General features: G+C 31.0%; 1 protein-coding gene across 1 annotated transcript in view; it reads left to right on the top strand.

The window, feature by feature from the left end:
• Window positions 1-25856, top strand: part of LOC113385524 (serine-rich adhesin for platelets-like) — a 141287-nt gene that overhangs the window by 93987 nt on the left and 21444 nt on the right. Inside the window, 1 exon segment of the mRNA XM_026623377.1 lies at window positions 23847-23904. Within this exon segment, the coding sequence (XP_026479162.1) occupies window positions 23847-23904 (58 nt within the window).

Raw genomic sequence — 25856 nt, 5'->3', positions numbered from 1 at the left:
GCAATTGCTATATCAGGTATATACCTGAATTATATAATAATATTAAATTGTTCTGCTCAGAACTGGAACGGCCTAGCACGCGTTTACCTTAAGGTTACACGTCTACGCCGTCGATTTATTATAGACGTTTCTTTTTCTGTTTTAATGAGAAATGATTGATAATTATAATCTTTACATCGAATATAAGTATATAAAGTAACTTTCATTGAACTTATCAGGAACATGTACAAGCCGATTAAGGTTTTTCAAGTAATTGATATAATATTGATATTGAATCATACATTTTATTAGATTATAATTGCAATGCGCAGTTCTCAAGTGGAAGTCAAACTTCGGAAAGTAAATGTGATGATATTTGATGGAGTTCTATTAGTAAGATTGTGATAGGTGAACCCACTCGCAATTTCGTTAGTAAAATGAAATAACAATATAATTTTATGTACAGGGCATCTCAAAATTGAAAGTCCATAATGATGGTATTGATGATAACTATCATGAAAATTAAAAAAAAAAAATCGTTCAGTTCGAAAATTATGAACATTTAAATACGGTTTAGAACTTGGTTATTGTAGTTAATGATAATTAATTTTGTTCATTTAAATTTTGGAACTGTAACCGTAAAAACCGATTAAAAAGTTTAGCACCACTGTCAAAAATTTTGGCACAACTACTCCAAGTTTTCGAGAATTACTATTTGTTACTCTATAAAAATAAGTTTTTTTCCAATTTTTGACGATAATTTTTATTTTAATTTTTACTAAAGTATAAGCAAATTCGCATAATAGTATCACAATAAAAAAATCCAGTAAATAATAAAAGCCTAAAAATAACACGATTTTCTCAACCGCATTTTATTTACTATATATATATATATATATATATATATATAATAATATATATATATATATATTAGGGTGGTCTCCCAAGGGTCCAAATGGTTCTAAATTGATAATAAACAATTCTCTGAAAGTTTCAGCTCTTAATATTGTCTTTTAGATAGAGCTCAATTCAACCAAAGTTTTGTATGAGAGTAGGATGAAAAAAATTCAAAAATTTTACAGAGTGTCAGATTTTCAATGAAAAATTACACGAATTTTCATTTTTAATTTATTACTAAGTTATACCTAATATTTTTTTTAATTTTTAAATTTTTTCCTATGCTTTTTAACTTCCCGTAGGGTAAGTTATAGTAATCGCAAAAAAATCGAAAATGAAAATTTTTATATATCTTACGTTTCAGAGGTTTCTGTATATTTTGGCATACCTTAGAAAAAATGGATGTATGTGTGTGTGAGTGTGTGTGTGTGTGTGTGTATGTGTGTGTGTGTGTGTGTGTATGTATGTATGTATGTACGTGTGTGTATGTATGTGCGGATACAAATTTTCGTCGACGATTTCGGGAACACGGATCAACCGATTTGAATAATTCAAAAAACATTCGATTCGTATTGATAAGGAGACGTGCTGATTAGTTTTGGCGAAGGCAGGTCCAGCCGTTCCAAAGATACGGGGCAAAAAGTGCCGAAAACGGTAACTCAGTTTTTAAGAGAACGAAGCGTCCGATTTTAATAATTCAAAAAACATTTGACTTGTATTGACAAGATGAAGAATTGATCAAATTTTCATGAGGGCAGGTCTAGCGGTTTCGGAGATCTAACGAAAAAAGTAAAAAAAAATGCCATTTGGCGGTCAAAAATGATCATTAGACATATGCACATCAAATCATCAGATATTTTATAGAGATTTTAACAATAAGTATAAATTTTGTTTGCATTCCTATGGGTTCCGTACCAATATTTATTCGTTAGACGGCGACGCGCCGCTTACGCGCTTTGACATTTTGTCTCTATATTAAAGCAGTACGATTGCTTTGAAAAAGATCTTCCAAAATATGCCAAAATAAAGAAGAAAACATTATTTTTTCTAAAAAAAATTAAAAAAAAAAAAAAATAGATTTTTTTTGAAAAAAATTTTTTTTCAAAAAAAAGTAATTTTTTGTTTAATTTATAGTTTCTCAAAATTTTTATTTTTTCGAAGTAAATTTGTTTTAAAAATGTCAATCGTTTTTAAAAAAATAATAATTTTTGGTACGGGAAGTTCCAGCAATTTGCCTTAAGGCACGATGCCTTAATTGCCTTAAGACAGAATTCCACTTACAGCTAGTTCCATACTAAGTTTGATTGAATTGCGCAATAGAGAGCTAAGAATAGTTTTTTATCAATTTGGAACCATTTGAGACCTTGGGAGCAAGGAAATTCGAAAATGTCCATATTAAGGACAACCCAATATATATATATATATTATTTATAACACCAGAATATATCCTGTAATTTTTTCCCTAAATATAATTTATTTATAATTGCTTAATATGAAATAAAAGATATGTAAGAAAGCTAATTAACACTTAATAGTTTAGAATATCTTTTTCATTATACAAAAAACTAAACAAAATAATTTACACTTCTTAGTATGAAATACTTTTACCTATTAATTAATTATTTTGCTATTATTATCTCAGCAAAGAAACTTATTTCTGAGACTAGTTCTTATATAGCTTTATCATAAAATATAAATAATTTGTTTAATTTGAAAGGATAATTTAAAATATCCTAAAACTTAAATATTTTAATTAATGCACAATTTCTGAAAATTATCAACATCTATCTCAAAATTAAACATAAATATAAATTTAAATCTTATTTTGTGCATATTCTTCTCTATAGTTCTGTAAAATACTATAGAATATTTTTTTCAGTAGCTTTTGAAACTCTTGAACTTTTCATATAGGATAAGTTTTATTTACTCTATCATTGTCTATTAAATTATTTATTGTATTAAAAATAAGTCTTCATCTAGTCTCTTATGATCAAACTGGTTCATGGTCATTATCTGTGAAAATAAAATAAAAAGAAACTAATTAATATAAGTGGAAAATTAAAAATTTAAAGAGAAATTATAATGGTAAGCTTCTTTATTGATTCACCTCGATCTGAAAATTGATGAGTCATTGAAAGAATATTCATTGTAGTATATAAGAATTTATATAAGAATTCAACCGAAGAACTAATACGCATATTTTTAACATACATATTTGACTGATTCATTCGTGTAAAAGGTCATACGGTGATATAAACTAGACATCTTCATATTTTTTATAGATATCTACGACATGTTATGTGCAAAATTTGTCAATATGAATATTGCGCATATATGATAAATTTGCATAATTCAATACAGACGTAAATATCATTTATTTTTGTTCAATTGATTGGTTTTATCAATATAACAGTTAATAAATAACATTAGCTACTGTTTCTGTTAATTATGGAAGCTTTCCAAAGATTCGAGATTATAATAAGTATAACTTTATAAAGATAAAAACTTATTAAATACTTCATAAACCAAAAAATATCGCTAGTTTACTAAAACGAATTTTATGTTAATTAGGACTTTCAAACATACAATTAGTAATAAGTCAAATAAGTGTGTTAATGAAATTCTCATTTCATTACTTCTGATTCAAATTTTGGCACTATCAATTATGACCTTTAATTATGATTGTTAATCATATTGTGCTATTTTTTTATTTAACATCACACACGAAATGTGTGTTATTCATTATTTAACATCAGACACAAATCTTAAGAAAATTTCAGAGGTCTCTGAATTCACTGCATCGTAATTTTATACCCGTCCAACATGAATATTACAAATTAAAATAATTTTTACTACTTAATTTTTACTTTTTATTACAATTTTACATAAATTTATTATTCGCCTCATTTACTTTTATAGCTCTATAAATAACATTATACAACAGTTTAAATTTACTTATTTTCACCAAAAAGTATTAATCTCTAGATCTCTAAACAAGGAGCAATAAATTTTGATTTCCAAATCTTACATGCTTTTACCGGTGCAATTTACATAATTGCAAGTAGAGGCGTTATATAACAATTTGCGCATAATCATCATTTAATTTCTCAAAGTTAAATATATTGCAAGAATTGCTAGAATTTATAAGGTTTGGATTACATTAACAGGTATCTTGAATATTAAATAAATGATGAATAGAGTATGAATAAATAAAGATACGATAAAAGGTGCAAACTATCAGTTTTTGAGAGAACTGCGCATCCGATTAGAATGATTCAACAAACATTAGATTTCGAGTAAATAATTGGTTACATTTTTGCGAAGGCAGGTTATGTCCTTTTTTATTATTAATTATTTAATACTTTTTGTTTTTTTATTATTATTTTTTTCTAATTATTTTCACGGTATGTTCCAGCAATTTGCGATAAGACACAATGCCATGCACGACTAGTTATCTATTCACTTTAACATTTTTATGTACAAACATATAAACACAGAATGTAACACAAATATACTAGCAGTACTTTTTTTCTATGTAAAATTAAAAATAATTTTGTTTATCTCTAATATGGTTTCCGCTTAAATTTTGAATTTTTGTAATTTTCTATTTAAGACCAACCGTGCTCCCCGCGTATTGGTGGTTACACCCATGGGTTTTTAATCATAGGTCATACATTCGATACTCGCCTCGGGCAATCTGATATCGATCAGTATAACGTTATCGAACTACACACACACACACACACACATATATATATATATATATATATATATATATATATATATATATATATTCCTTTAGATCGTCTGTTACTTTTGTTCGAACTCGTCATGTAAACCTACTGATTATTATAAAATATGAAGATTGAAAGATTAGATGAAAGAAAAATCGATCTTAACTAAGACAAAATATGAAAGAGAAAGAGAACGGAAAATTCAATACATGAAAAAAATACTATAAAAAAGAGTGCGCGTATGAGGTTCACAGGCGATTGAAGTAAAACTTATTTGCTACTGCACAAGATAGCATTTAAGTAAAAAAATACATCATATAACAATTTTGAATAATGTTTATTATTAATATGGTAACACTCGTGATGCACACATTTATTAGTGTACACCATTATACACATTTATATAATGATAAATTATAAATTATATATTTATAATATTATTAAAATTATGTAGGTATAATATTTAAAAACAATAATGTAATTAAAGTCATACATCAAATATGATAATTGGTTTGCCATTGTAATTAGCATTTAGAAATGAACCATTCATTAGTGAAATGAAGTAATTGCTAATTAATAACTTCTATGATATTCTTTCACACAGTGGATAATGTTAAACAACGCCTAATCAAATATTGCTTTTGCAACTTCACGCATCATGTAATTGTGTTTGAAGAACTTCATGTAATTAAAATTAACATACATTTATTGACTGCTTGTATTTTTTTTTCTTTTACGCGGTATAATCTCGTTCTTTGAACAGCTGTAATACCTGTCTTGCAAAAAAGTATTTTCCAGTAAAATATTCTTCTGATTCAGGCATTTTTCATTGAATCAAATTTGTACTACGATGTAACTTAAAAATTTATTTATCTATGCCGATTTGCTTGTTGATATCGGTACGCATACGACGACTAATCACAATCGACCCGTATAGAAATGATATTATCGAGAGTGAATAACGAATTATTGGCAATCGACTCTCATCTTATCTTTTCTGCTGTAACGCACTTCCGTTGCATTGTACGGATTTATACCCTAGTCGCGCCTAAAGAAGTTTTACTTCAAAAAGTGGCATCGCTGTATCCTGTCTCTCCTACTGGTGAGGGGGCGTCCATTAATCACGTGAGGTTTTTAGGGGGAGGGGGGGGTTTGACAAAAAATCACAAAAAATCACGTGGGGGAGGGAGGGGTATAGTAAGATATCACGTGTATTTATTTTTTAACTGATTTTTTAAAAAAATCAAACATTTTCAAAAAAAATTCAAAAATTTTACAGTTTTTTCACGTAAATAAAAATACACGTGATGTTTGGTGGGGGAGGGGAGGGTAATTTTGAATATCACCATGTATCACCAAGGGGGAGGGGTCCAAAAATCCTTAAAAACTCGCTCACGTGATTAATGGATGTCCCTGATGGAAAAGGACATGAATTAGAGTCCGCTCAATCGATATGATCGGTACGATCAGCAATAGTTTAGCTAATTTACCAGTTAGCTGAGTGAAAAATAAATTAAATGGTAATTTTAAACTTTGTCTAATCATTATTAGGGTATCATATTATAATTATGATGATGTAAACCGAGCCTAACAGCGAATTCTCCGCATATGACCGGTTGACTAAACAAGAGTAAAAAGAATGCCACTTGCCGGCGACTCGTTGTGCAAACGACCGCGTCCACGTATTCACGTATTCACGATCTGCACACCAAATATTTACACATTCAATTCGTAAAAACGGCGTGACCGAAAAGTGAAAGTATTTATTGAGGATATTATAGATAGATATATGGTGTACGGTGTTTGGTGTATCCCATTGATTATTATGGCTGACGCGCGTTAAACGAAATTAATTGATTTCAATTCCAATAATTAGACTGCACACGTAGCAACGGAGGAAGTACAAACAATACAAATTGTCGAGTCTTCATCATCAGCGGATAGAAGATCTAGATCCTTATCTATGATCCAAAATTTAGATGCTAAATTTAGAATCTAAACTAGCTGTAAGTGGAATTCTGTCTTAAGGCAATTAAGGCATCGTGCCTTAAGGCAAATTGCTGGAACTTCCCGTACCAAAAATTTTTTTTTTAAAAAAACGAATAACATTTTTGAAAAAAATTTACTTCAAAAAAATAAGATTTTGAACAATTAGACAAAAAATTACTTTTTTTTTGAAAAAAAAATTTTTTTTTATTTTTTTTTTTTTTTTTTTTGAAAAAAAAATGTTTTCTTCATTTGACATATTTTGAAAGATCTAAACTTTTTTTCAAAGCAATCGTACTGCTTTAACTGCATAAAGACGAAATATCAAACCGCGTAAGCGCCGCGTCGACGTCTAACGCGTGAACATTGGTACGGAACCCATAGGAATGTAAACCAAAATTATACTTATTGTTAAAACCTCTATAAAATATCTGATAACTTGATGTGCATATGTCTAATGATCATTTTTGACCACCAAATGGCATTTTTTTTTACTTTTTTCATTAGATCTCCGAAACCGCTAGACCTGCCTTTATGAAAATTTGACCGGTTCTTCACCTTGTCAATACAAGTAAAATGTTTTTTAAATTATTAAAATCGGACGCTCCGTTCTCTTAAACACTGAGTTACCGTTTGCGGCACTTCTTGCCCCGTATCTTCGGAACGGCTAGACCTGACTTCGCCAAAAACTAATCAGCACGTCTCCTTATCAATACGAATCGAATGTTTTTTGAATTATTCAAATCGGTTGATCGGTGTTCCCGAAATCGTCGACGAAAATTTGTATCCGCACATACATACACACACGCACACACACACACACCCACACACACACACACACACACACACACACATACATCCATTTTTTCTAAGGTATGCCAAAATATTCAGAAACCTTTGAAACGTCGAGAAATGCAAAAATTTTTAACTTCCCGTAGGGTAAGTTATAGTAATCGCAAAAAAATCGAAAATGAAAATTTTTGCATTTCTCGACGTTTCAAAACCTTCTGAACATTTTGGCATACCTTAGAAAAAATGGATGTATGTGTGTGTGTGTGCGTGTGTGTGTGTATGTATGTATGTATGTATGTATGTATGTATGTATGTATGTTTTTTTTTTTTTTTTTTTGTATAGCGAAGGAAATGCTTTTATGCATCCCAGACCGGTCTTCTGTCTGGGTATGTCGGACTCGATACCGCCCTGGTATAATACCGACTAAAACCTCCGCTTTGCCCCTGCCTCTGGTCCCCACGGAAACCGCCGCTAGGCATTACTTCGTGGGGGGAGGATCTAGAATGTTACAATTCTTAACTTGTTATAAACAATGTTATAATTCATAAACATTTTACTTATCTTTTAAATGGGCGAAGTCCCATTCGCCTCTCTCTCTATAGAACGCAGGTCCATTAAAACGTCTCTCGCAAATCTGTCTATGGCGTTCCAAGCAGCTTCACTTGTCAGCATCACTTCAACAACATTACCTGGGGTAATTGTGCGTCTCAATGTCTCCTCCACATCATCCCGTAGAGCACCAAATCGCGGGCACACGAAGAACACGTGCTCAGCATCTTCGATTTCGCCCAAACAATATGGGCAATCCGGCGAGCTATCGTGCTTGAATCGGTGTAGGTAGGCTCGAAAACAGCCATGCCCCGATAGCATTTGCGTAGTATAATAGTTTACTTCGCCGTGCTTGCGACTTAGCCAGACTTTGATGTTAGGAATGAGACGATGCGTCCATCTGCCCTTTACAGCGACATCCCACAGTCGCTGCCATCGGTCAATGCTGTTCTGCCGTTCTTCTAATCTTAACTTTTCAGGACACAGTTGTTGATGTCTTCTATGGTAAATTGTCCGTCTTTCCTCTGCTAAGACTAAGAGAGGCACAGTTCCTGAAATGACGCACACTGCTTCCGCCGATATTGTGCGAAATGCGCAAGCAATTCTTATAGCACTGAGACGGTATAAGGGCCCTGCCATTCTCCTCGATTTTTGAGATTTAAGAGCATCACCCCATATGGAGATACCATATGTCAGCACTGAAGTAATAACTGACGATAGTAATATCCTTCTGGTTTGTTTAGGACCTCCAATATTAGGCATCAGTCGAGCAAGTTTCGTCCTAACTATTGACGCCTTAGCACTAACGTGTTCCACCTGTTGATTGAAATTCAAACGAGCATCAAGCATTACGCCAAGGTAACAGATGTGAGGTTTTGACGTGATCTCAAGATTTCCTATCTTTAGCTTGATGGTCTCAATTCTTTTCCTACTAGTGATAAGAACAGCTTCACTTTTTTGTTGTGCTAATTGGAGATTCATTGTTCCCATCCACCGATTAATTTTTCTGAATGTAATATCGAATAGGCTTACGATGTCATCAATTTGTTTGGAGACAACCACTATGGCAACATCGTCTGCATATGCTACTAGTTTCACACATTCTGGAAACTCTAGTCTCAAAAGGCCATCATACATAATATTCCACAGCAAAGGGCCTAGAACAGAGCCCTGCGGCACACCTCCTGTTATATTATATTCTTCTGTACCATCGCGTGAATGGTACATTAGAATTCTGTCTGTAAAGTAGCTTGCGACTATATTGCATAGGTATGCTGGCACGTTCTTGTCACGGAGTGCATTCATAATGCAATCCCAGTTTGCAGAATTAAAAGCATTTTTTATATCCAATGTAGCTACAAGGCAGTACTTTTTGGAACCCCCCTTCCATCTGGTTCCAGCAATTGCCTCCTTGGCGGTATTAACTACCAAGTTTATAGCATCGATAGTTGATCGCCCTTTGCGAAAACCATACTGATTGTCTGCTAGGATTGGATCAACTACTGCATCTATTCTTTGGTGAATTATTCTTTCAAAAATTTTACCCGCTGTATCCAGCATGCATATTGGACGATAGGATGATGGTTCATCTGGTGGTTTTTTTCCTTTGGGAATAAGCACTAGTCTTTGCTGTTTCCATTTTCGTGGAAAAACCCCTTCTTTCAGGCATGTATTATATGCATTAAGAAACATTGTCGGAGATGTCATAATTGATGTTTTCAAGGCAATATTAGGAATTCCATCTAATCCCGGTGCCTTGCTATTACCAACGCGATGACAAGCTTCCATCAGTTCTTGCAGTGTTATAAGTGGAATATTATTCTGTTCTACATGTGTTACCTGGTAGTTCAAATTAGGTTGTCGTGGAAACAAAGTAGTTACTATTTTATTCAATAGTCGTGGGCAAGTTGGTGAAGGTATTGGCTGGCTTTTGAGGCGAGACATTACAGTCTTATAAGGTCTTCCCCATGGATTTTCCTCGACTTCATCCAAAAGTTCTTTCCAGCACCTAACTTTACTATCTTTGATAGCTTTATTTAGTTGTCTACGTGCTTGTTTATATTCCACTACCAGTTGTGCAGAATTACTGAGACTATATCCACGCTGAGAGATCCTTCTTTTCTTTAGGCACTCTTTACGAAGAGAGCTGATTTCTTCAGTCCACCAGTGCACAGATTGTCTTTGATTTATGCCATGTTTACGAGTCATACTGATATCACAGGCTTCGGTTATTCTCTCCATCAGCTCTCTAGTATGCTCATCTGCGTGTTCTGAAATTATAGGTTTGCAATTTAAGGCAACTCTCATGGCGCTTTCATCAAAAGATTTTATTTTCCACCCAATGGCTTTAGATATTTTCGCATGTCTTCTAATGTTTCTATCTGTTGATATTTCCCAGATGATTGCATTGTGGTCACTAGCAGTGTAGATATCTAATACCTCCCAATTGCAAATTCCTCTGACGAGGCTATTGCTAACAAAAGTAAGGTCTATTATTGAGCTTGCACTGCCCTTTTCAAAGGTTGGTTTATCACCACTATTAAGTAAAACCACGTCAAGTGCATTGAAGGCCTCCAAAAGTGCTTTACCTCTTGCATTAGTCTTCCTACTTCCCCAGTCTACCGCCCATGCGTTAAAGTCACCGGCTATCGCTACGGGGTGGTGTCGTTTTGCATCCTCCACAAGACGATCTAAAAAATCGACAAAATCTGGCAAAGAAAGACTAGGTGGAGCGTAACAGCTGTATAAATGTATGCCATCTAATGATGCTGCGACAAATCCAGCGTTGCTATTGTTAACAACATTTTGGAAACAAAACTTGCCACAGGACCAAATAACGGCTTTGGTGGTACTGTCCGTTTCCCATGGCCAATCAGTTAGATGTTTGTAAGGTTCTGATAAGAGGGCAACATCAATTTTCATATCTCTTACCGTCTGCATAAGCAAGTCGTGTGCAGCCTCACAATGATTCATGTTTAGCTGTATTATCTTCATGCTTTTGCGTTCATTATTTTCTCTATGGCCTCCCTATATAGAGGACATCTGTGAGTGCCGGCATGATGTGCTACATTTTCAGAGTTTCCATTTTCAGCGCATAGTGCACATTTTGCTGCATTTATACAGTTGGCTATTTTGTGACCTTCTTGTCCACATCTAAAGCATAGATTGGTCCGATTCACTTCGCTCTTGCACTGTGATCCATAATGTCCGAATAGCCAGCATTTAAAACATCGAATTGGTTTCTTGATGATTTTAATTTGACAGTTGACCCATCCAATTCGTATTTTGCTACTTGCTTTGAGCAGATCGTGTACAACTGCCGCTGGAAGAGCTACAGTAGCAATCTGGGTACCTCTATATGCCTTACGAAGCCTAATTTCTTCTGCTGGTGTGTTGCAGGCTCCCCCGGTTGCTTTTTGTAGTGCTATCTGGATATCAATTTTTGAGGTTTCATCATCAATATCCCTTATTTCTATAGTTTCTTGGTGCCCCTTATAAATAACTTCGGCCTCATCCTTTAACACACCTGCGATAATCTGTTGCAGTCCTTGGCCTTTGTCCTCACTTTTCTTAGAAATAGTTATCAACAAGTCTCCATTTCTGGTTTTGTTTATTTTCTCTACTGTCGTATTTACCTTGTCATCAGGGACATCATGTTTGATGCGACGTAATATTTCGGAATAATTAACTTTTTCGGTCGGCCGGATTAATAAGGCATTTGGTTTTGGAAAAATTCTATGATTTTTTATCATTTTATGGTTAGAGTCCTGTTCTGACAGATGTACCCTTGCTTCCTTTTTTTTCTGTTTTCTCGGCTGAACTTTATGCCAGTCATTTACCTCGATTTTTTCTTCATTACATATTTCTATGATCGTCTGACGTCTTGGCAAACCATTTTTCTCATTAACCTGATTATTGCTTATATGTTGTGAGTTTCGGTTTCTTGTGGCTTTGCTTGTGTCCTGCCGTACACTTTTTTCTATAGGGGCTGTCTCACAACATTGCACTTCATTTATCATAACTTCCGTATCATCCGTGGTTCGGCCTTTTTCCTCTAACAATTGGTTGTCTAAATCAATAAATCTTTTAATTACGGCCGCTATGTTGCCTGTTTTTATTTTCACCTCTTTATGTATGTTTGACTTTGATTTGACAATCATATGCAGTTCATTTATCAGATTCTCAAGGCACTTCAATGACTCATTCCGTTGTAAAATGACATTTTCCGGAATTATATGTGACAGTTCAGCCACTGGTTCTACTTTACTAGTCATACCGTCGCATGAGCTGGTCAGCGGGTTTCGGGCTATATCTGATATACCTGAACATAGCGTTGTGTTCAAATTATTGTGTGATTTATTGATTGCATCACCAGCATTGTTTGACACTATGTCCCCACTAATGGGGATCATTTTAACAAAAATTCTACCTGCACCCAGAGGCGAGGATCACTCAGCTCACTAACTTATTAGTAACTTATTAAAACTGATGGAACTAATTATAAATTTTGTACGACAAAATAACTAATTTCTGACGTGAGAAAATTTTGTTTTTTCTATGTATGTATGTATGTGTGTGTATGTATGTGCGGATACAAATTTTCGTCGGCGATTTTGGGAACACGGATCAACCGATTTGAATAATTCAAAAAACATTCGATTTGTATTGATAAGGAGACGTGCTGATTAGTTTTTGGCAAAGGCAGGTCTAGCCGTTCCGAAGATACGGGGCAAAAAGTGCCAAGAACGGTACCTCCGTTTTTAAGAGAACGGAAAAAACATTTTACTTGTATTGACAAGATGTAGAATTGGTCAAATTTTCATGGAGGCAGGTCTAGCGGTTTCGGAGATCTAATGAAAAAAGTAAAAAATAATGCCATTCGGCGGTTAAAAATTATCATTAGACATATGCACATCAAATTATCAGATATTTTATAGAGATTTTAACAATAAGTATATTTTTTTTTACATTTTTATGGGTTCCGTACCAATGCTTATGCGTTAGACGGCGGCGCGGCACATGCGCGCTTTGACATTTCGTCTCTATGCAGTTCAAGCAGTGCGATTGCTTTGAAAAAAAGTTCAGAATTTCCAAAATATGTCAAAATGAAGAAAACATTTTTTTCAAAAAATTTTTTGTATCCAAAAAAAATTTTTTTTTTCAAAAAAAAATTTTTTTTCATATAAATTTTTTTTTTCAAAAAAAAGTAATTTTTTGTCAAATTTATAGTTTCTCAGAAATCTTATTTTTTTTAATTAGTTTTTTTTCAAAAATGTTAATCGTTTTTAAAAAAATAATAATTTTTGGTACGGGAAGTTCCAGCAATTTGCCTTAAGGCACGATGCCCTAATTGCCTTAAGACAGAATTCCACTTACAGCTAGTCATTTTCGATTTTTTTGCGATTACTATAACTTGCCCTACGGGAAGTTAATTATCTGATAATTAAGGGTTCTCCATCGACCCCATCTAACTTGTTTTTTCAAATTTTTAATCGTGTAGGTTACACCATGGTCAGCCGAGGCAATCATTTGAATGAAGTTATTTTCTTATTACTAAGTATTCTGTATAAAAAACTATTTCTATTACTTGTACTTCTAAATCAAAAAGATTTTTTTTATTCTCTGTTTTATTTACAACTGTCCTTAATGACATTTAGTAAATTTGGGGAATTTATAATTGTCAGCCGTAAAGGAACATTCTATATTATATTGACATGTTGGGAAAACAAACTTAATAGTTGATTTTCCATTCGTTATAATATTAACAATATTTTAATGATAATGATATAATCTTAACTATTTTCTCACAAATAATTTTTTGTAACTAAGTTATTTCAATTTTTATCAGAAAATTTGAAAAAAAAAATAGAAAATAGTAGATTTTATACCAATTTAAAAAAAAGAGCTGTACCTGCTTCTGCTATTCCGTTTGCGTAGAATTTAACAAAAAATTAAGAGATTTTGCATTTTTTAAAATTATTTTCAGTTTTTGTATTAGCTTTATTGGAAATATTTTATGTTAAATTTGCTGGACAATTCATTCTTAGGCTAATACAACACTTTTGGCTTTTCTCATGTTTTTGAAGATCTTTTAATCATTACTGATTATTGTAATTTTGCAAAATTAGAAAGCTAACGTATAAATAAGATTTTTGGATAATATAACTGCCAATGTTACTGATTAAATAAAATAATTTATAAATAATATAAGTTCACAAAATAGAAATGGTTATCTGTATTGGGTGTGAGACATAAGTCGATATTGGAGGCCAAACTGCAAAAAACGGAGAAAAATGAAAAATAACGTTATGATCTCCGACCCAGAAAATCTTCTGCATGACGAAATCTTATAATTTCCCTTGTTTCCTGGCCATAGCAATGAACTTTAGTTGATTACTCGACGATATGTAGATGATTTGAAAATATTGTAAATTATCAGAAAATGTTATGGAAAATATTGTAAATTATCAGAAAATGTTATGGATTATATCTGCAAATTTTATGGACTGTCTGTAAATATTGCAAAATTTTCTGAATTTGCAGTATAGTAAGTATTTGAAAGTCTTGTAGGTTGTTTGAAAATGTTGTAAATTTTCTGAAAAAAAAGTTGCGAATTATCTGAAACTTGTGTGGACTGTCTATCAATGCCGTATTTTTTTTAAAAAAAATATCGTAGGAATAATATCGCAAAGAAAAATCGTTTAAATTTAATGAAATGAATTTTATGAATATGCTGGTCTGTATGCCTTTGAAGAGTTTATCTCCAATAAGATGTCTTAGATGCCAATAAGATGTCATTTTTGACATTTTGTTTTAGATTGCATGGCAATTTTTTAAATATCTTTAAGTAAAAAGAAAATATTTGTCTAAGTAAGAAAATGTATAAATAATTTCACTATCTGCAGTTTTGTAATGCATTTATACTATTTAGTTGACATACTTAGGATTTTGTTGGCTGTAAGACCAGAAATTGAAATAGATTCAGTAATAATTTACAGAAATTTATTTTTTCAGTTTCAGATGTCTTTGTTTCTATTAAGTTATGAACCGTAAAATTACTGTTGACTTTTTAAAATTTTTAATTTGATACTTTTATATTTATGGCTTTAAATTGAGACAATGTGGAATTTTTCTGTTTTATAATAACTACATGTGTTACCTTAATACTTGATAACTTAATTACTCTACTTTTAGATTCAGTGTTTTCATTAGTGTCTGTAATGATTTTTTTATTTTTTTTAATTATAATACACTTTGTAAATCTCATTCAAGTAGAAGTGTCTGGCCTGGTGATTAAATTTGTTCATCAAGGTTTTGCAGGAATAAGATGTCATCACATTACACTAATGTTATCTTCAACAGTACCTACCAGAAATAAATTGTTTGCAGATTTCTACTCAGAGATATATGTTTATTGTTTAACTATACGTGATTTGTATTGTACACAACTATTAGCATACGCACTGCATAATCGTAATTCCTTATGTATTCGAATAGCACTTTCTAACATTCAAAACTTTCGTTTAAAATAAGTGCTGGTAAAAATTTGGTTTGCAAATTTATTATGACAAATATGTTTATATTGAATATCCATAAATTAAATCTATAGGCTTTAAAGAATTGTTCAATGAATTTATTAAGGCTAAATTAGCCTGAACACTTCATGTAACTCCCTTTTCAGTAAAAAGTTAGAAAATAATTTGTAAATTATATCACAGTTTTTTTATGCCATGGCCCATTTGTTCCATTATTCAAGTTATATATTAATTAAGATTTCTTATTAACTACCCATAAAAAATATATTGTTCAGTTCTCTCAAAACCTGTTATTTTTTCTCAAAACTGTCTGCATGTAAAATTTAAAAGTAAACATTTTTAATCTTTCAGTATAACTCGACAAAGACTTCAAAAATTCATAAAATTGTTCAAAACTATTGTAAAACCTTTACAACATTTTTTAATTTCTCGTCAGAAAAGTTTATATATTGGCAGAAAATCCGATTTGCTATTTACATAAATTTTTGATAACCAGTAGTTTACTTTTAGGAATAGGTTATTACAAGTGGACAGGTCTATGAAATGAGTGTAGATTATATTATAAATTTTCAATCCTAAGTATTATTATAAAGTTATAAAAATATTAGTACATAATATCATTTTATCATGTTGCATGTAATTATTTCCAATGCCTATTTATTTATTAACCTAATTAATTATTCATCAAAATACAGTTATTAGAGGGCCGCATTACTGTAAAATGACGATATCTGATAAAAATGCAGCTCCCAGGAAATTCTTACGCTGTTATAAATTTATTAAAGATAAATTGGAAACTGGTTGTAACTGAGTGACCTTAACATTTTAAGACCAGATTGTTGATTTGTCCAATACATGATGACATATTACTTTATCAAGAACAACACGTTTTTTCGTATGGGAATTATTTTTTCCATGGCTCAAAATGTATTTTTCAACTTTGCCACTAGTAAATTATAACATTATAATTCAAATATAATAGTTTTGTTATCGCAAGTTGTAATTTAATATAATTAGAATTAAGATAAATTCGAATGATAATTAAAATTAAGATATCAGTTTCTTATTACACAAACACCAAAGCAAACTTTAAGGGGCACAACTAGTGTGAAATTTTCAAAAAATCAAATTCTCAATTTTTCCATATTTTGATAGGTTATACCTTTAAAAATAACATACCAAAATTTTAAATCGATATCTTAAATAGTTTCTAACTTACAGCCATTTAAAGAGTATTTATATAACACGTAGTATAACGATCATTTATTCTTTAAACGCGTTTTTCTTGAAACAGCATTTTCCGAATTTGCTGCAGCGATTGCTCAAAAACAAATGATCCGATCACTATCAAAATTTTTTTACATGTTCTATATATAGTTCTCCGTAAAATGAAATATCGATTTTTGATCGGATCAAAAATCGAATTTTGTCCAAAAACGACCAAAATTTTGGTAAAATTCGACTTTTTCTTAAAAAAACGCCGTCATTTTGTCAATTTTTGATTTTTTTTTCTCTATCGTAGTTCATTATACAGGCAATATTATCTAGTTTTTTTTTAATTTCTTCCACGTAGAAGGCCGGAATTACTGCAGCAGTGAAGGGTCTTTTTTTGTCGTGCCGTTGGAGATCGACGATAACTTAAAAATATTTAATTTTTTTCTTCAAAAATTTTACGATGTATTCTTAAAACATGTATAAATATATTCCTGAAATTTTGAAATGATTGATAAAGTAGTAGTTTTTTAATATAAATTCCCAAAAATCACCTTTTTTTAGGCGGTTACACTAGTTGTGCCCCTACAATTATTGTGATGCGAGTAGCAGTTGTAGAATCACAAGGTTTTAAATTTTGAATTATTTGAATATTTGCAATCCCAAAAAAATCGAAAATTTATTTTTATATATCTTTATGTTTCAAAGGTTTCTGAACACTTTGGAATATCTTAGAAAAAATAGATATGTGTGTGTGTGCGAGTGCGTGTGTGTGTATGTATGTACGGATACAATTGTTCGTCGACGAAACATTCGATTCCTATTGATAGGGAAACGTACTGATTAGTTTTTGGCAAAGGCAGGTATAGCCGTTCCGAAGATTCGGGGCAAAAAGTGCCAAAAATTGTAATTCAATTGTTGAGAGAGCGTAGTTTCCGATTTGAATGATTCAAAAAACATTTCATTTGTATTAAGGAAGTGAAGAACTGATAAACTTTTTGAAGAGGCAGGTCTAGCGGTTTTGGAAATCTAATAAAAAAAAGTTGAAAAAAAATGGCATTTGGCGGACAAAAATGATTATTAGACATATGCACATTAAATTATTAGATGTTTTATAGATGTTTTTATGATAAGAACAAATTCTGTTTACTTTTCCATGGGTTCCGGACCAATGTTTATCCGTAATAATGCGACGCGACGCTCACGCGCTTCGATATTTTATTTAGCTAACGTGTCGCAATTTTTTTCCAAAACTTTCCAAAATATTCCAATATATTTATATTTAAAATATAAGTATAAAAAAAATCAATTTTTTCAAAAAAGTAATTTTTTATCAAAAATTTTTAAAATTATCAAAAATCTATTTTTTTCAAAGTTCTAAAAAAATTGAATCTAAATGAAAAAAATTTAATTTTTGGTACGGGAAGTTTCAGCAATTTGCGTTGAAGCACAATGCCACGCCACCACTAGTTATTAAAAAAAACTATACTTTACTTGTTGTTGTCATAATAGTGACGGACCTTTTTCCCCGCGGACTTTTAAGCTTCGCTGTGCCTTGAAGCTAGTTTTAACAAAATTGGCCCCTGTAAAGAGTATCAAATGCACGTAACACGATATGTTGAATTCCAATTCCTTGTTGTTTTAACTTTGCCTGTTCGGAATACATAATTTATAAATCTTGGACAAAGGCATGTTTCGTTTAATTTCTTTTATTTTCTTCGAGATATGCCGAACTGCCTATTGTATTGGCTTAAGCAAGGAAGTTCGATGAACTAGAGATTCAAATTTCTAAAAAGAAATCTTCGGAAGCACATATTTACATGGTGTCACTTGCTATTTGCTCATATTATACAATCGTATTTGCTCTTCCGATATGATTGCAAAACACATTGTTGGAGTGCTGTAGTGTCATATCAAGAGATGTATAAGTGGTAATAAAGATAACTGAAAAAAGGTCAGCTTATTCGAATTTAAGTACTAATTTGTTAATTTGAAATTGATCTTGTTTGTCTATCACATATATGCGTTTGTGTCATATATGGATTATTGGAAAGTCAAAAATTATAATACCACGAAAACCAAATGTGATATAAAAAATATTAGTCATTTAAAGTTATTTATAGCTCGTGCTAAAAATGGTCATAATTTAATATTTTTTTATACTTATAGCATTTTTGGTCGTAATTTGGTCATTTTATTGGTCATTTGGTCATCAGAAAAAATGATATAAAATGTAGTAATGACCATATTATATACACACACACACATATATATATATATATATATATATATATATTTATATTTTGAAATATGTGAGTTTGGTGTTGATATATATTTTGATGAGTTATTTAGTATCGAGCAGTAACACTAAGTGAGAAAACTAAAGTAGTTTTGAAATACTTTATTTATCCATACGTTTCAGTCTTCATCGAGACAGTCATTCAGTGGAAAAACTAAAAAAAATTATATGATGTAGGAGGAAAATAATATAAAGTTATAGAACTTATATATATAAATACTTACAGAAATTAATTATACAAAAATACACTACACTATTACACGGTGATAAACCAAGCTATTAATAACTAGAACATATTATGGAATTCTAGTGTGTACAGATTGACTAACGTCTAAACACTGAATGAATTGTGTTTACAAATTTTGCGAAAGTTTAAAAAGACTGGCAAACATATGTTTTAGTAAAAATAAAAAATATAAAAAATACACGCTTCATTCAGATATGGTGGTGTTTGAAAATGGTCAAGGATTATGTTATAGTCATTGCAAAGCGAATTGTTGTCCACTCTTTTATTTATGGCCGTCTCATTGTATATAGATATTAGGCATCCTTCGCTAAATCTTCTTTTAAATAAATTATTTTCGAAATGTAGGATCGTGGGATTGGAAAAATCAATGTTATGTTTGAGCTGATTAATGTTAGTTGTGTTTTATTCTGGTTCTTATTTGGAGTTATTTTTGTGTTGTGATGTTCTTTTGTGCAAGTTTGACTGGTTTCACCTATGTAGACGCAAATTGCTTTTATATATTTTAATTACAATATGTTACACTTAGGACATTCATTGATTATTTGGCTTTTATTATATGAATATATATATATAAAACTCATGATTCGTTTCCAGAAATTTTTAATTAGTTTATCATATAATGTTCAAAACAACACGAAAAAATATTATTTATGTCTACAAAGTAACTATATCTGTGACTTTTATTATTTGCAATTTGTCTAAAAATTTTGGTTTAATAATACTATGAAATTTACAATGTTTTCATGAATTCTGTATTTTTCATATTAACAATTATTTTGTAATATATATAACGGATAATGTTTTTTATATAGATTTTTTTTTGAATATTTAAATGTTTTAAATAGCACAAAAAACCCAAAATTTCCAATTTTGCATTTGCCATTTATCCACAAAAATAACTTTAATAATTTGGTTAAATTTAGAAAAAAGAATCCAAATTCTCAAATATCTGACTTTTTTAAAGTTTTGAAAAAAATTTAAAGATTTTTAAACAAATACGGAAAGTTTCAGCAATTTGCCTCAGGGCACGATGCCATGCTACCACTAGTTTATAATATAATGTATAATTTTCTTAACTATAATTATCATTTTCGTCCAGAGGCCCTCGCACTAGGGTCCGTCTCAGTCCACTTAGCATTCAAGTAAGATCTTCAGGAATGCATGCGAACTCGTATGCATTTCGCCTACGTAGAATGCAAGTGTTGTTTCTAGATGCTAATTCAGCACATTACCATTCAGTATGTGCAGGTATTACTAATTCTTGTTATTTGCACAACTTGGCGCTTTCGAACATAAAGGACACTTATTGAAAAAAGCCGCTACTCATTATGAAACCGGAGCTACTCATTATGAAACCCGGAGCTATTAAAATCGAGCGAGGAATATCAGGAAATGGTAAATGATACACTGCAACAGTACAATGTTAGATGTTGATATAATCCTTCAAATATACCTTGATACTTAGACATGTCGATTGTTCGTTGTGCAATGATAAAGGCCCTGGTTTGCACCAATTTTCCTGATAACAAAATTGTTTTTCAAGTGAAATAGTTTTTCCCCACGATGCTTCAATAATTTGTAATATATAATATATAGGCGACATGCTGCGTTTTTTGGGCTTTGTTTATTGTTATTTTGATTAATTTTGTAATTATTATTCTGAAAATCATAATTAGGATTATGTATTTTATGTAATTAGTGACTTCGATAAATTTTTATTGTAGAATTATTAGATTAGTGACTTCGATAAATTATTAGAAATTAGATGTTTCATGAAATTTTGATGTTATCATTTTTGTTCACTTTCAGACAAAATGATACACTTATGCAAATGTCAAAATGACACAGTATTAAAATATACTACAGCCCGGCGAAATGGTTACTTTCTACTAAAAAATTAGTATCGCAGTAAATTTTTATTTTACGTCATTTTGTTCGTACTTTATTAACAAAATGGTTTTTGCAATTAGTAGCATTTTTCTTAATATTGTTACTGGTAATCGAATAAAACCGAATGGTTATAATATAAAATAAATAAATATCATTCAAAAACACTATGTCATTCTGTCACTAACTGTTATAAAAATGACTACCACTTGCTTTCTAATATCAAAATAGTATATCAAGCTTGATCAGCCATTGGCCCTCTTTTGACAAAGTTGAGAAGTATCATAACAACTGACTATAAAAGTCTTAGTTCAGATTGATCTCCAAAAATTAAAAAACGCCAGGCATAAGTGGCAATAAAACTTTAGATTTAGTATTTTAACTTTCCGTGGTGTAAGTTATTGTAATCGTCCAAAAAATGGATGTGTGGTGTGTATGTGTGTGTGTGTATGTATGTATGGATACAATTTTTTGTCCACGTTTTCAACCACGGATCAACCGATTTAAATGGTTTAAAAAACATGTGATTTCTATTGATAGGGAGATGTGCTGATTAGTTTTTGGCAAAGGCAGGTCCAGCCGTTCCCGAGATACTGAGCAAAGGATGCATAAAATAGAAATTGAGTTTTTGAGAGATCGGAGCATCGAATTTGAATGATCCAAAAAACATTCAATTCGTAATGATGGCGCGAAATGGTGATAGTTTTTGGTTAAAAGCAGGTCAGCTGTTGCGGAGATACAGAGCTAAATGTGCAAAAAATTGCAGGTTTTGAGAGAACTAAGCGTCCGATTTGAATGATTCAAAGAACTTTCTGCTTGTTTTAACAAAATAATGTTTCAATTTTTTTTTCATATTTTTTTTCAAAAAAAAAATTTCAACCGTTTATGTTGAAAATAAAGTTCCAGTAATAACTAAACATATTATAACTGCAAATGAATTGACTGTCATACTCAAAACTGTCTTTTATTATATTCATGATTAGGCTACTTTTTATAGAACAATAATGTTTTACGTTCTGCTAAGTTTTATTAAATATGCCAATTTTTCACTTTCATTCACGAAAAAAAAAATCTTTTCCCAAAACTAATTAGTACGATCACCTGTACTGATATTTTCCAAATTTGTCGACCCAGAAAACGTCGACTAAAGGTCAGTTTTTGGTTAACAAACAGTCACGCATGCCTTTTAAACATAAACGTTTCCTTCAAGAAGTTAAAAAAAAATACCTACTTTTAAAAAACTCGACCTTTCCATCGTTAAACTTCATATTAAAATGCACGGAATGTCAATGCAAATTCTTCATCTGTTTAGAATTTTACACGAACGCGAGAAAAAATGACACATTGTTCATAAAAAAAGCCTTCGCACCTCATCTTAATTCGGACCTTGTCACTGACTATAAAGACCATATATCACCAACGATTTGAAGTTGGCGGCACATTTGTCACCATTGTCAACGCCATTGTTTCTATATCCGTTTCCGTTCAAGGTCGTAACGGAAATCGTCGCTTGCATTCGTTAATTGCACTTCCTTCGAGAAATAAGAAACAACGGTTTCTTATTTTATTATGAGTTACATGTATTTTATGGCGATTTCGTAATTTTAAACTATCTGATACATGTGGGTAACGTATGAGTATAGTACCATCGTTCATTGTTCTTTTGTTTGTTGCGAAATATTATCCGCCATCTGGTAACACGATTAGAATTTGAATTTAAATTTGAATTTGAATGGATCGCTGAATGAAATTTTAATTGTTAGGTAATAACGATGTGCACTATTGTTGTTTTTATTTGATTTATAAGATGCGATATTATGATAAAAGCAAACATGAAAGGAGCATTTTAATTCATTTAGGGGCCAAATAAATGTTTTGTTACAGGACTATAATTGTATGAGTTTGTAGCCATCATTTGTTACACATAAAACCTAACCTCCAAAACGCACAAATGTCAAATAACCAACTTTATCATAAGTGGTAAGAAGTCTAACCAAAGTGATTCATTATTTATTTATTAACTTCCCGCAGGGTAGTTATAGTAATGGGCGAAAATCGAAAATGAAATTTTTGAATTTCTCCACGCTTTGAAGGTTTCTGAACATTTTGGCATACCTCAAAAAATGGATGTGTATGTGTGTATTTTGCGTGTCCGCATTTTTAATTTTTTTATTTTATTACAATTAAATATCCTAGCCACATAATAGTTCCAAGAGGATTTGAATTACAATTATAATATAAGGCGGGTCGATTTAAAAGTCACTTAGGCACATATGATTTTTTTGATACTAGAGATTAATAAAATACTTTGCCAAGAAACGATCCTTAAAATGAATTCTGGTCCCAGGGGTTGAATTTTGAAAAATTCCGTTCGGATCAATTTAGAGAGCCCCAAACGCTTTCAAATGTATGACCGACTCTCACTAACTTTGGAAGGTCGATCCACCTATGCCTATGGTTTACCCCTGGGACCTCCTCCGAGGGCTGCAGAATAGAGTCATAATACAACATAATAAAATAAAATACTGAAATACTAAAACTTAAAATATTTAAAAAAGCAATATAAAAATTAAGTTGAGGAATGTAATAGCGGTACTTAGTCGCCGCGATGTTTATTTTTCAAAATTTCTAGAAAAATTTTACTATTAAATTATTGCTAGTTATTCTAAGCATTATTCATTATTTACATATTTCTTAATTGATATTAACTTATTTTTGTTTATTTCAGTGGCTCGGGGTGTGTATATGGCTCCTAGGAGCTTTATTATCACTGTCGGCTGTATCAGGTGAGTTTCCTGCATTTAACATATTAACATATATCTATCTAAATATTTAAATCACCTCTTTATAGATCATTAAAATATTTACATAGAAATTACTTATAAATAAATGTATATTTTAGTATTATTAATTGAAATTTAATGAATGATATAATTTTTGATAATTTGACATTTGACTCATTATAATTATTTATAATGAATTAAAATAAGGTGAATGACTCAGATTTCCAATTGAAATTATAATGCGACATTTCTTTGCTAATTTCATAAATTTACATGCTAATTTAGAAAAAAATTCTTAAACTAGTTTTTGAAGTAATAGTTGTGGATATTTGAAAAATAATTTTATTTTCTAAATTCTCAATAGACTATTGATTCCTTTGATATTTGACTTTCAGAAAATTTCAATAATTTTAATTAATTATGAATAAGTTAAAAATAAACATATTAATATTGTACTTATATTAACTTATTCATAATTAATTAAAATTATTGGATTTTTCTGAAAGTCAAATATCAAAGCAATTTAAATATCTATTAAAAGGAATTTTTATTTTTATCATACTTTTTATTGTGCTATAACTGGAAATCATAAGTTTGAATAAAGTTGTACTAGTTTATATATGTTATACATTTATTATTTTATACAAATAGTTATACAAATTTATTTTCAATAAAACAAAATATTATGAATGGTACAATGAATAATGATATCAATTCATGAGAATTGTATTCGCTCTTAAATATTAGTAATAAAGCTCAAGTTTAATTTTAAAATGATTTGAGTGTACAATTTCGATTAAACTCAACTATTACATATACTATATATCAAAACTCTTACATATAGTATCGAAAATCCTTAAAAACATAAAAATAATATTGTTATTTATCTTATACCGTAAGACATGAATAGGGGAAGTACGGACAAAATGACTTGGTGTTTTATTTTTTAATGATATTCATTACTTAGTGATATTATTAACAATAGCAATCTTTTTACTTATCTTAGTTTCACTACTTATCTTACTTTTTGTGACATAGTCCTTTATTTAGGAACTTTAAGAACATTTATTAAGAACAAGTGCAAAAGAGACAGTTGTGCAACAGAAACAGTTCATATAGTATAGACATAATGACATATAAGGTAAGGACATACAGATAATAATTTTTAATAAGACATTTCGTAAATAAATCGTTTGGTACTTTTTGGGACATCATCAAATATAACATGAGTCCGAGGGAACAAAATATCAAATTCGACGGGCTTAGAATCGGAAAAGAGTATTTTCCAACAAATGCTCTTCTTTTTTCCCATAAATACTTTGGTCTGGTTTAACAAATAGTTCGAGCAGAAGCTAAAAACCAGTCACCTTTAGTGTAGTGCTTACGAAACAGTACCATGCCATTTTGTCTCTTTATAAATATGTCATTTGTCCGAAAGTGTACATAATAAACAAAACTAAAACAGCTGTAGTATGAAACTTGTAATAAAATTTATCTAATTCACTAGTAAATATGTAATAATAAATTATTTGATTTTAATAAAAGTAATAACAAATAACAATAAGTAAGTTCCAGAAATTATGAAAACAACTATCCCAAAATAAATTTTTGAAAGCGTGTTGCAGAAATGTACTAAACTATCCAATTTCAAATACGGGAAGTATGTCATTTTGTCCTTTTCACCACTATTCGGGTTTCTGCCCTAGACTACTTCGGGTAGTCTGCCCGAAGGCAGGTTAATGTGTGAGAGGACCCCCAACAAATAAATGATCCCTCATCCTTCGTCGTCTATCATTTCCATTTCCACTATTTTTATTCCACATTTTTCCAAACTACGGCTTCCATCCATCCTGCGCTTCGGTTTTCAATTCCCTGTATTTTCTCTTTTCACGTAAGTCGTCAATCATCGGCATGCGTAATGCAGTGGGCACCCTTTTTGCAGAACTGGTCCGATC

The sequence above is a fragment of the Ctenocephalides felis genome, unplaced genomic scaffold, assembly GCF_003426905.1.
Source record: "Ctenocephalides felis isolate EL2017-DRISC unplaced genomic scaffold, ASM342690v1 CF-g0.4_SCAFFOLD_03571, whole genome shotgun sequence".
NCBI lineage: Eukaryota > Metazoa > Arthropoda > Insecta > Siphonaptera > Pulicidae > Ctenocephalides > Ctenocephalides felis.
The sequence above is the reverse complement of the archived record's forward strand: the minus strand, read 5'-3'. Positions and strand labels throughout refer to the sequence as shown.